Source organism: Gorilla gorilla, chromosome 14, assembly GCF_029281585.2.
Source record: "Gorilla gorilla gorilla isolate KB3781 chromosome 14, NHGRI_mGorGor1-v2.1_pri, whole genome shotgun sequence".
Taxonomy (NCBI): Eukaryota; Metazoa; Chordata; class Mammalia; order Primates; family Hominidae; genus Gorilla; species Gorilla gorilla.
This window is the reverse complement of record NC_073238.2, coordinates 38,033,870-38,046,914: the sequence shown is the minus strand read 5'-3', so window position 1 is coordinate 38,046,914 and position 13,045 is coordinate 38,033,870. Positions and strand designations below refer to the sequence as shown.

Genomic DNA, 13,045 nt, shown 5'->3' with positions numbered 1-13,045 from the left:
GCTTCCTTTTGTGAGCTCATATTTGCAATGTGTGTCCTGATGCAATTTTGTCTTTCTTATATTGCTACTGACACTTTTCTCTTTTTAATTGTAAAGTTATTGCCTGTTTGAGTCCTTTTGGCAAGATCCATTCATTCTCCCTCTAATTTAGGTGATTTCCAGAGTGAAATGTGTTTGTTAACTCCATCCACCTTGGTTGGAGTTAACAGCTCCAAGCTGGTTCCCAGGGGTGCTTGGAAAATACAATTTCAATCGTCACCCTTCTAAAATTAAGACTTGAAGGCAAAGGGGACATCTTTGTCAGCTTTAAAAAAGAAACCAAAGCTTTCTTGGAATTTTTTTACTATGGCCATATACAAAATCCAAATCCAGTTTTTCTTACTTGTGGAACTACCTGAAACATTGGTTTTTTTGTGTTTTTTTTTTAAATTTTCTGTGTAGGGTTTAGTTCATGTTAACACTCGCAGAACATTTAAATCTAATTAGAGCAGGGCTAGCGTAACAGTGTGCCCAGGATTCTTCCCCAGTAACTGTTCTTCATTATCCTTCCAGGCTCAGGTCCTGATTTCCTCCTTTTTGAACCTTCATCTTCAGCAATCACATACATACAAAATCACCAAACCAGTTAGCTCTAACTATATTTCTTTAGAAAAGCCCACAAGTGTATATGTTTTTCTCTTGTGGCCACAGTTGCCATTCTGTGAGATAGAGGAATTGTTTAAGGTGGGAAATTGGAGAAGGACGTGTGTTAGTTGGGCCTGTCTGCTGGGAAGGAGAGAGCAAGGTCATATTTATATTGGCAGTTTGTTGAGTTGAAGTGAACCACTTCAAAGAACAGGATAGCCATACTTACCTGAATACCTTGGCTCTGAATAAATGGCTTTCTCTTCTGAGAATTCCAGTCATTTAGTTATAAGCGACCAGTCGTGTAATTATAGAAATGTTTCAAATATAGTTTTTTTTATTTTTAAGGAGCAGAGAGAGTTTAATAGGCAAGAAGAGGCAAGAAGGAAGGGAGAAGGAAGAAGCTCCCCTGTACAGAGACAGAGGAAGGGGGGCTCCAAAGCCAAGAGAGGGAACCCCACCTGCCACAGATACCAGCTAGGTATATATACAGAGGCTGGAGGAGGCAGTGTCTGATTTGCACAAGGCTCAGGAGATTGGTTTGACTAGGCATGTCATTCACGTAGCCCGCAGGAAAAGCTGGCCCTCCCACCCTAGCCTTTTAATATGCAAATGCAGGGCACCATGATCTTCTACACAGGTGGGGATACTTCGGGGTGGCCATGTATCCAGGAATGTGGGGAAAGGGCAAGAAGTCCACAGGAATCGCCATGTTTGGGTGGACCCACTTTCTAATGGCTGGCGTTTGGATATCGGGTAACTGGCCTGGCTTTAAGAGCTGGAGCTTTACAAGAAACTTTTCCAGACGTGCTTTAAAAAACAAAAACTTCCTAAGGACCCCTTTTCCTCTCTATCTGCCGAAAATAATTTATCAATAACTCCTACAACATTCCCCCCTGTGGAGATGCCGCACTAACTGCTGTTAGAGGTTTGGGCGACGATGTCTTCTGGCTACTTCCTGCTGGAAAGGGGCGTCGAATGGGGAACAGCAGCTAGGGCTCCTCCTGGGGTTGATCTAAGGGTCCTCGGAAGACTGACGTGTCCATGTGTGGTTCAGTTTATAGCACCATTTGGAGTTTGATTGCTGTGAGTTGGGTGATCCTCTCCTCTTGAGGTCCCAAGATAAACTCAGAGCTCCCAGACAGATAATTTCCAAATTCTAGAGGAACCAGGCAGAGAAATAAACATGCTTCAAATTTTGTTCATAGGAGTACACCTTACTTAATTATTAAAGGCCATAAATAGTTTAAAGTAAGTTTCCTTGACTCAGTCTGATGAATGAATTTCCTTTCTCGGCCAACGCACCAAAATGATATGGCTTCGATGAGTGGTGGAGCACCAGGGTTTTTGGTCCTCATGCCAGCTTAGATACAAGGACACGGACACACGTGGAGTGGTTTTAAGGAGCAGAGAGTTCAATAAGCAAGAAGGAAAAGAGAAGGAAGAAGCTACCCTGTACAGAGGAGGAGGGCTCCAAAGCTGAGAGAGGCAACCCCTCAAATATTAAAAAGGAAGAAATGGTGTGATAGGCTAGCACATTTTATGGAAAGCCGTGTCTTAATTAAATGTTTTCCCTACAAATGTTCTCTGTATCAAGAAACCTGGCACATAGGGAATGCATGAAACCTGATTTATAATCAGATTCAGTCTGCTTAAGTAATAACCTATATCTAGATGATACATTGTCAACTGTGCTACTTTAGCCATCATCACATACCCAGCATTTCTATCCTTAGTGACACAGCTGGGCCAGAGGCAAGGCCTGCCATTCATGCATGCAGATTATTTTACTGTAAAAAAGAACACGGTGTTTTGAACTTTAATTGCACAAATAGACACAGCAATGACATTCTCTTCTAGTAACTAGTAACTGCCCATTATTCCTCACATAGTTCCTCAGAGCTGTTAGAATTTAGATAGACATTAGATAGACAGTGAAAATATTTTAGTCTACAGTTAAAACTGTAACAATATTGGTATTGTTCTCAACTACCCTTGGTCTAGTTAAGGGCTTTCAAGTATGTGTTTGGACCAAGTATTTTCATGTCCACCATCTAGATAGTCCTTGGTCTATTTCCCACCCCATGTGCTTTCTGGTGGGATGATCACATCTGCACCTCTAGTCCCCAAGCTGTCCCTGAGCTCTGTGTCCTCACTGTCTCCACATAGAGTGTCCCCTTCCACCTCAAACTTGACAAGGGTTGTGTCTCCACACCACCCTGCTCCTCCTGGATTCCAGCTCAGTCTGTCCTTCCTGTTCTGTTGGTTGCCCTGGTTCAGAGCCCTGGGTCCTCTCATGTTCCTCTCCCAGAGTCTCTTCCAGCCTTACTCTACCCGCCAGACCACTTCTTGGTCAGCATACATTGTGCATTTCCCCAGGTTTGTGCCTTTCCTATATTGTCTCCTCCACCTAAAAGACCCAATCTGTTAAGTTTCTGCTCAATCCCATCTCCTCCACAAACCTGCTGAATCTCTTCGTTGGAATTCATCTTTCTCTTCTGGTCTCCACACTGACTGCACTTTGTATGCTATTAGCATCTACAGTTTACTTTGTCTCAAGATTTTATGTTAAAATTTTTCAAATATTCAGAAAAATTGAATGAATAGTACAACACTCATAAAATTGCCATTTAGTAAACATTTTCCTATGTTTACATCTCTTCATCTCCGTATCTGGCCTTATGTTTTTATGCATTTCAAGGTAGCAGACATCAGTATATTTTACACCTAGATTCGTTTGCATGCATAGCATTAGAGTTCAATAGTTGCTTACTGTATTTAGGTAAACTTTTCATACAGTGAAATGCAAAATCCCAAATGTACCTTTCAATGAATTTTGATGCATGTACACACCTTTGTAACTCAAATCACTATCCAGATGTAGAACATGACCATCACACCAGAGGCCCTCCTGCCCCTTCTCAGTTTATTCTAATATCCACTCCCGAAAGCAACCACAGTTCTGATTTTTTTTCACCATAGATTGGTTTGACTAACTTTTTGAACTTCATATAAATGGAATCAAACAGTATGTACTGCTTCACGTAAGGCTTCTCTCACTCAGCATAATGTTTTTGAGATCCATTTGTGTTGTTGCATGTATGAATATTTGCTCCTTTTTGTTGCTGAGTAATATTCCATCATATGAATATATTGTAGTATGTGTATTCATATCCTATTGATGGAAACTTGGGTTGTTTCCAGCTTGGGGTTGTACAAGTTGTTTCTTTGTTGACATGTGCTGTCATTTCTCTTGGATAAATACCTGGGAGTTAAATCGCTGGGTCCTAGTGTAGGTATATGTTTAGTTTCATAAGACACTGTTAGACCTTTTTTCAAAGTGATTGTATCATTTTATCCTTTCACCACAAATGTATGACAATTCAGGTTGCGCACAGCCTTGTCAACATTTGGTGTAGCACGGTGGCTCACGCCTGTAATCCCAGCACTTTGAGAGGCCAAGGCAGGAGGATCGCTTGAGCCCAGAAGTTCAAGACCAGCCTGGGCAACATGACAAGACCTCATCTCTACGAGAAGTTTAAAAACTAGCTGGGCATGGTGGCACACACCTGTGGTCCCAGCTACTCTCAAGCTGAGGCGGGAGGATCACTTCAGCCTGGGAAGTCGAGGCTGCAGTGAGCCGTGTTCACACCACTGCACAGAGCAAGACCTTGTCTTTAAAAAAAAAAAAAAAAAAAAAAAATTAGCTATTCTGGTGGATGTGTAATAGTATCTCATTGTGGGTTTGGTTTTCATTTCCCTAATGACTAATGATGTTGAATGTCTTCTCAGTGCCTATTAGTTGTGTTACTTATTCAGATACCTTCTTCTGTGAAAAACCTGACCTTGTGAAGGTAAAATCTTTTGTCAATTTATAATTTTAAAAAATATATTTTTACAATGGGTCGAAGGAGTTCTTTATATTTGCTGGATACCAGTCTTACGTGAGATATGTTTTGTGAGTATTTTTTCCTACTCTAGCATTTGTCTACTCATTGGCTTAATGGTTTCTTTTCAAGAGACATTTTAAATTTTGATGAAATCTAACATTTTTTCCTTTTATGGTCATTGCTTTCTGTGTCCTAAGAAACTATACCTACTTCAGGGTCACAAAGATACTTCATGCGGTTTTTTTAAGATGATAATTTTAGTGTTTACACTTAGGTCTGTGACCATCTCAAATTAGTTTTTACGTACGGTATGCAGTAGGAGTGAAGGCTAGCTTTCTGCCGTATGGATATGCAGTTCTGCCCAGCCAACTACCCCTCTCACTCTTCATGTTGTGACTGAGCCTGCCCACCTGTATGCCCATGACCTGGCCTGATCCTTTACACACAACAGATGCTTCCTTCATGTTCACTGAATTACAATACAGGTTCAGAGAACAATAGAGGATTCCTGCAATCTTTTAGTGCCTTGATTTTGAAAATGGTTTTACAGAATTCATCTCCCAAAGTAAATGTCAGTATATAGAGCCTGTTCAACCCTTCAGTTAGCATTTCCTGCCAAGAATGTAGGTTGAAGCAATAAGGTTAATTGCATCAATCTTTGTTTTTGGCTTCTTTAGAGTGAAGAAAGGACATGAATTCATCTTTTTATTGAATTCTTAATATATGCTAGGCATGGTGCTTCATTGCTTCTGCTACATCTTCTTGTTTGATCCTTATAGCAACCTTGTAGGAAATTCGGATGCCAGAGATTTTAAGTGACTTCTGCGTTACACAGTTACTAAGTTGCAAAGCTAGGAGTTCTCTGGGACAGGGAAATCTGGAGGAGAGCCAATAACTTGATTCTGATATAAGAATTCTATAAAAGAATTAACATCTAATTGATTGTAAAGTGTATAGAACTTGATAGCAAAACTTGATATGTAATTAAACTTGTTAAATTGTGAATCATCCCAGTCAAAGATAACTAAAAAAATTCAGTCTCCTAATATCAGTCTCTAAGGGTATAGTCATATATGCAAAAATAATAGCCCTTAGGAAATATATTTAGGCCTAAATCTCTAAGCTAAGGATGGATTTGATAGTAAAAATGCATTAAAATTATAAATAGCTCCAAGGCCCACACACTGCCCATGACTTTATAAAATGTTCTTGCATTCAGGTTATGCAACCAGAGTCTTAATTCAGAAAGCCAGAGTGTTCCTCTAGTGTGTGGATTTGATTTTGTGTCTTTGTGCTTCCTGTTGCCTCCTGGTGAACACAGTGCTGACCTTTCCTTTGTTTGCAGGTATGCTTCAGAAGTGTCCTTCTGTTGATGACTTCGTAAGTGCCCTCGTTTCTGACTTGGATCTGGACTTCGAAACTTTCCTCATGGATTCTGAATAACAGAAACACTCTACACCTCTTAAATCAAGGTCATGTAGATAATGACTTTGTTATAAATGCTACAGCTGTGAGAGCTTGTTTCTGATTTCATTGTTCACTTCTGTAATTCTGAAAAACTTTAAACTGGTAGAACTTGGAATAAATAATTTGTTTTAATTATTCTGGCTTTTCACCTGTTTGGCAAATATTTGAGCACGTGGAAATCTCTGACCTAGTAACAACAACACTTCTACATGGCATTGTTAAATGGAGGGTATGGGCATTTCCTTAGTATAACCACTCTCCTGTTGAACTTTCCCCTCTTTCCATGGATCTTTAATTGGTTTAATTAAATAATTAACTAAAAGCAAAATTGTTTAAGACAGAGTTTGAAGCAATCTTCAGACAGGTTACACTTATAGTTCTTTTAAGAATGATGACCATTTCTTAAGACCACTATCTAAAGTAGGCTTAGAAAATGCACTTTAAATAGTCAATTACAGGCAACCAGCAAACCACGTGTGGTTTCCAAAATACATGTAATTATCTGTACTGTTTTTTCCTGAATGTTTAGGCAAATAGACTCAGAACACAGAGGACTGGCTTGGCAATGAAGGTAGAATGAGTAAGTGCAGGTACAATTAATAAGTGACATACCAGTGTCAAGCAACTGGTGAATCAGGAAACAGACCATGTCTGTTTTTATCTGGAACTCATTTGCTTTACACTATTGCATACCATACTGTATTTTGGTTAATATCAGGAAATAAATTATTTAATGGGTTTTTCCCACCATTAAAGTCACAACCAAATTATGAATTTCCAGTTTAAAAAGGCATCTGCTAACAGCCTCTTCTTGCTTCTCACCAAAGACCAATGATGAAAGGAAAGATTCAAAATACCCAAAACTAGGACGCACATTCAACCTATTTGCAGAATCTGGAGGAATTTCTTCATGCTCAGAGATGGGACTGGATGGAGAAACATCATCAGTGGCCGGCCTGTGCCAGGTACACCTGGATGCAAGGGGGATCGACCCTTCATGCTTTCCCACCTCCTCCTCACCCTTAGAAATCCAAATCGGTACTGACCAGAAAGCAGAGCAGCCAGCACCCCAAGTAGGGCTTTGCGTTTGACTGAGTGCTGCAGTGGGTCCCTGTCCCTGCTGCTCCCCATCAGAGCTTCTCTCTCTATACAGCAGCACTTGGAAACTGCAGCTCACACAGCCTTGAGCAGGGAGTCGGGCAAGCCTGGCCAGTGGTGTCTCCTCTGCACCCAAAGCAAAGCTGAGGAACGGAGACAAAGGTTTGAGGAAGGACTCTGGTGCAGTGCCCAGGGAGGAATCTTGCTGTTTCTATATCTCACCCTATTCACAATATCCAAGCTAACTTAAAAAGAGATCTTATCCTGACAGACTGGCAATACACAGATGCCAGCTCATTCTGGGAAACAGACTTGGAGACATTTACAGGTAAATCAGTTACAGGTAAATCTGAAAAGTGCTTTCATCAGCACCCAGCTGCACCGACAGTGACAAAACCCCTGCATCTTTATCAGGTCTTTTTTGTAGGGGATGAGTAACCAAAAAAAGAAGTCTATGTGGAGCGTTTTTAAAAGCATTCTTCAGAAAAGGGAAAGGAAGACTTCACCTGGAAGATGCTGGAAAATCATAACTTAGAAAATTATTATCTCTTTTGAGACAGAGTCTCGCTCTGTCACTCAGGCTGGAGTGCAGTGGCATGATCTCAGCTCACTGTAACCTCCGCCTCCCAGGTTCAAAGGATTCTCATACCTCAGCCTCCCTAGTAGCTGGGATTACAGATGTGCACCACCACACCCAGCACATTTTTGTATTTTTAATAGAGATAGTGTTTCACCATGTTGGCCAGCCCGATCTCAAACTGCTGACCTCAAATGATCTACCCACCTTGGCTTCCCAAAGTGCTGGGATTAAAGGTGTGAGCCACTGTGCCTGGCCAAAAATTATTTTTTTAAAGGAGCAAATTGCTCCTTGTACATTGCAGCAAAATCTGTTTTTGTTTGTTTGTTTGTTTGTTTGTTTGTTTGTTTTTGAGGCAGAGTCTTGCTCTGTTGACCAGGCTGGAGTGCAGCAACATGATCTCGGTTCACTGCAACCTCTGCCTCCCGGGTTCAAGCGATTCTCCTCCCTCAGCCTCCCGAGTACCTGGGATTACAGGCGCCCACCTCCATGCCTGGGTAATTTTTGTATTTTTAGTGAAACGGGATTTCACCATGTTGGCCAGGCTGGTCTCAAACTCCTGACCTCAAGTGATCCACCCGTCTCAGCCTCCCAAAGTGCTGGGATTACAGATGTGAGCCACCGTGCCTGGCCCTCTCTGGAATTCACAAAGAGATTTGAGAAAACATGGTATTTATGAAGTTGAAAGCCATAAAGAACAGGCAGAAATTAAAAGACAATAGGACAAGTTACAAAGGAAGATGGGTAAAATAAATGCAGAGAAATGATAACCACAGTACAATGATTTAAAACATTGTCAGAATCAGAAAAGAAGAAAATTGTCAAGGAAAAACCTGAGAAACATCTTTCAGAATGCAGGTTAAAGGGATGCAATGAGAGCAGATAGCAAGACAGCAGAGTGGAGGGCTACACCCTCTGAATTCTAGAATTCCTCAGATGAAGCCACGGCATTTGCAACAAAAGCAATAACCAGAAATAAATTCTGGTGTACTCCTGTATTCCCAGGAGTACAAACCAGTGCCTACCCCTTAGTAGGGGTACTGGTGAGTGAATGCTAATCACTGATTTCAAGAAACCATTTTTAAGCTGAAAGAATGGCTGTGCAATTCGAAAGAATCCCTGATGGTGGCACACAATGCGAATGTCCTTAGTGCCGCTGAACTATACACATTCAAATGGTTCTGCTCCATGGTAAATGGTATATTATGTATATTTTACCACAGTTTTTTAAAAAGCAAACAAAAGAGAGAATTCTGAATTCCAGATTAAAACATAGTGAAAAGAGACCTCATCTCGATATATTCTGCTTTTTTGAGAGTTTAAATAAAATATTTGAGTTTAATTTAAAGTTTGAGTTTAATTAAAATATATGGCATATCCCAAGTTGGGCTTTGCAGAAAGAACACTTCTCAGGAACTGTTAGTTGGTGTACCAGGAACTCAGAAGGGTCCTGTTATTAAATATATTTGGAAAATGCATGGATTCTCTGAAGATTCACTGTGCATGTGAGCAACACTACAATCGCAAACCAGATTTGGCATTGCATACATGAGCCAGTATTTCCCAAACATATCTGGTTATGGCCCACCCCCTTTGTGTAGTACTTATTGCTGTTTTTCAGAACCCTGGGAAATAACTAAAAATATTCAGCTGGAAATAACAGGCGTAGCTGTAAAGGAGCAAGAATTACAGTGATTCCAGAGTGCAAGTGTTCATCACTATTAAGAGCCAAAGAATTGAAAGAAGTTTTGAGAGGTGAAGACGGAGATGTAAAATGACATTCTCAGATATATGAGAGCTCAGGAAACATCTCAACTTTGTACACTTCTTTAAAAATTGCTAAAAGTATATGTAATTTTGACGAAGAGTCAGAGCACATGAAACCTCCAAGAGGCTTCACAGAATGTGGAGGGGTCATTACTTCTTCCCAATAACAGCTGAATAAATCACAGTAGCAAATTATTTTATTATGACTGTTTTCCCCTATGATGGGAATAAATCCATAAGCCACAGTCCTCTTGGGAAGATTCTCTCCTGTAGTTACAATTTACCACCAGCTTCCAAAAATCTAATTTAAAGTTCTTATGAATGTGTAAACGCTGAAAATAACCTAATAAAAGCTGGTGGATTATGAATAAAATGTTAGTGTGTAGGTATTGAGACTTAGGCCTTTTTTCTTTTTCCAATTTTTAAAAAGTAGGCAATGTGTTAATTTCAATAATAATAAATGTACAGAGTGTTTTAATAATCATGACAAAGCCAAATTTAAAGCATTTTTCCAGTTCTGAAGAAATGCTTGGCTGATGGAAGCCAATTCAGAAAATGTCTCTGAGTCATTTCAAGGAACAATTTGTACAGCCCAAGACCATTGAATACCCAAGGTTTAGCCTGATTTGGTAAAAGTGATTGAGATAAAATGTGAACAACAATTGTGCTTGACATTTACTTAGCATTTTCCAGTTTCCAGGGGCCTGTCTCTTAGCTGTCTCACGTGAAGCACATGAACTCGCGAGGTAACAGACAGTGATAACTGTGGTACTAGGATGGCAGACAGCTGGGGACTTGCCCAGCATCCTCAAGCTGGCACCATACCGGCGTGACTAGAGCCACCTCCCTTGGCTCCTTGTCCACTGCCCTTTGCATCTCATGCAGGTCTCCAGAAGACCCTGCTCCTGCTGTGCAGGCTCCCACACATACCTTAGACACTGCTGTGGTGTTGGGTGGCCACGTGACCCACACAGGCCTTTTCTAGTTCACCAGTTTTCTGCAAGGATGCTGGTTAGGGAGTGTCTGCGGGAGGAGCAAGTCTGAAACCAAATCTAGGAAACATAGGAAACGAGCCAGGCACAGGGCTGGTGGGCCATCAGGGACCACCCTTTGGGTTGATATTTTGCTTAATCTGCATCTTTTGAGTAAGATCATCTGGCAGTATGAGCTGTTCTCCGGGTACATTTCTCTAGCTCATGTACAAAAACATCCTGAAGGACTTTGTCAGGTGCCTTGCTAAAAGCCAGATGCATTCGGCACTTCCTTGGTCTGAGGTTAATTGCACACCCACAGGCACTGGGCTTATGCTTTCAAGTATTTTGTCCTCACTTTAGGGTGAGTGAAAGATCCCCATTATAGGAGCACTTGGGAGAGATCATATAAAAGCTGACTCTTGAGTACATGCAGTAATGGGGTAGATGTGTGGTGTGTCTTCATTCCTGCAAGGGTGCTTGTTAGGGAGTGTTTCCAGGAGGAACAAGTCTGAAACCAATCATGAAATAAATGGTAGGTGTGAACTGGAAAACTAATTCAAAAGAGAGATCGTGATATCAGTGTGGTTGATACACCTTGGCAATATGGAAGGCTCTAATTTGCCCATATTTGAAATAATAATTCAGCTTTTTGTAATACAAAATAACAAAGGATTGAGAATCATGGTGTCTAATATATAAAAGACCCAGGAAACATAAATATATCAACTGCGTAAATGTAAAATGCATGTGGCCCAAGAAGGCCCCAAAGTGGCAGACAACATTGTACCCATTTTCCCTTCCAAAATGTAAGCGGCGGGCATGCTGCTTTCAAGGGTGTCACACAGGATGTCAGCTGCTGTGCTGTCCTTAGAGCCTTTGTCCTGAGTTCCATGTGTTTGTCCAGCTGTCTCATTACCTGTAGGTCTTAAAGACACTTCAAATTTGACCTCCAACATCAGATTCCTCCTTTATCCCAAATACTCCCCGAGTCACTGTTTTGATGAGTGGCATTGTAGTCTTCTAGCTGCTCAAGTAGAAACTTCTAAAGGGGTGAGTCCCTCATCCCTGCAGTTGGCGTTTTTCTTTCCTTTGCACTTAGCCTGTGCATCATGTATCTGTCATACTTGCTTAGTTTTCTTTTTGCCAGCTCAGTTGCAGGTATATGTTAGAAAATCAGCACAGGCCTCCAGTGTAATCTGGGCATAAAGTCATCAGTGTCCAAGGGATTGAAGGAGGGGCGGTCCCAGGAAATAACGTGTGGCCAGACTAGGTTTAAACAATTCCATCAGATATAGTTTTCATTAAAAATAATTGAAAATTATGAAAATGTTTCTTTTCGCTCCTATCACTGCTTTAAGAAGAATCCATGTCATGGTTAGTTCTGTGTGTCAGCATGACTGGCCACAGGGTGCCCAGATGAAACATTTCTGCGTGTGTCTGGAGAGTGTTTTGGGATGAGGCTGGCACTTGACTCAGCAGACTCAGTAGAGCAGATGGCCCTCCCTAGTGTGGGGGTGGGGGCGCTCATCCAATCTGTTGAAGGCCTGAATGGAACAAAAGGTGGAGGAAGGAGGAATTTACCCCATTTGCTTCCTGCCTGCCTGCTGAGCTGGGACATCCATCTTCTCCTGCCTTCAACCTGGAATCTACACCGTTGGTTCCCCTGGTTCCTGGGCCTTCAGACTCAGACTGGAGCCACACCCTCAGCTTTCCAGGTCTTCAGCTTGCAGATGGCAGAGCACAGGACTTCTCAACCTCCTTCATCACATGAGCCGGTTCCTCATAATCTCTTCCAAAACATACATCCAACTCGTTCTGCTTCTCTGGAGAACATGGACTAATACAATCCATGAAGAAATGTGGAGGGTTTTTGTAATTTACATAGAAAAATGAATCAAACACCAAGAAAACCAAGACCAAACCAGACTCCACAAAGGAATTCTAAGCACAGCTTTACATCTACATGAGAATGTGTATGCCACACCTTTGACCAGTTTCTGTTGATTTCTATTCCAGTGCATTTTGTATCAATAGTTTGGAGAAAAAGCATCACACACTAGGAGGAAGCTCTCTGTGGCAGGGCCCAGATCTGTGACTCAATATAAGCCCAGTGCTAATTTATCCAGACCCAGTAGGAGGAGAGAAGCCTCAAAGGAGGCAAACATTTTGACATTTAGAGGAAATTTTTTATGGCTTTTTACACTGACTCAGCATCAAGTACAAAGTTATTTTTGCTTTTTGTTGCCAATCGTGGGAGAAGGGGCTGTTAGCTAGGAGCTTGGAGCAGGGAGCCTGCAGGAAACAGCTTCACTTAGGAAGGCTCAAACCCTGTAGAATCCTGCTGCCTGTCCTTTGAGGCCAAGCTGCTCTGATGATCTCAGTTTTGTGCTTTTTCTTAACTCTTAAAACTATTTCAAAGTTGATTTATTAAAATTTATTCTGTTTACTAAAAGGACCAAATCATGTTTGTTTCTTCAGATACTGCTCTTGAAATTCAGTTTTTAGAAACTGCTATGCATGGATGGTAGAAGGATTGATTTTTACCAACGAAACAAAAGAAAACAAAGGGATGGTGGAGTAAAAGGCCTAGTTGTTCTGGCTGTGGGCCAGCAGAAGAAATCCCAAGGGGATGAGAAGGGGACCCAACA

General features: G+C 41.3%; 1 protein-coding gene across 2 annotated transcripts in view; it reads left to right on the top strand.

Annotated features, from left to right (window-relative positions):
* MIPEP (mitochondrial intermediate peptidase) overlaps positions 1-6,116 on the top strand; it is a 160,382-nt gene extending 154,266 nt beyond the window's left edge. For both annotated transcript variants that reach the window (XM_004054258.4, XM_019039912.3), the window contains one exon: positions 5,860-6,116. In XM_004054258.4, the coding sequence (XP_004054306.1) occupies positions 5,860-5,957 (98 nt within the window). In that variant the 3' untranslated portion in view covers positions 5,958-6,116. The remainder of the gene's footprint in view (positions 1-5,859) is intronic.
* The last annotated feature ends 6,929 nt before the right edge of the window (positions 6,117-13,045 follow it).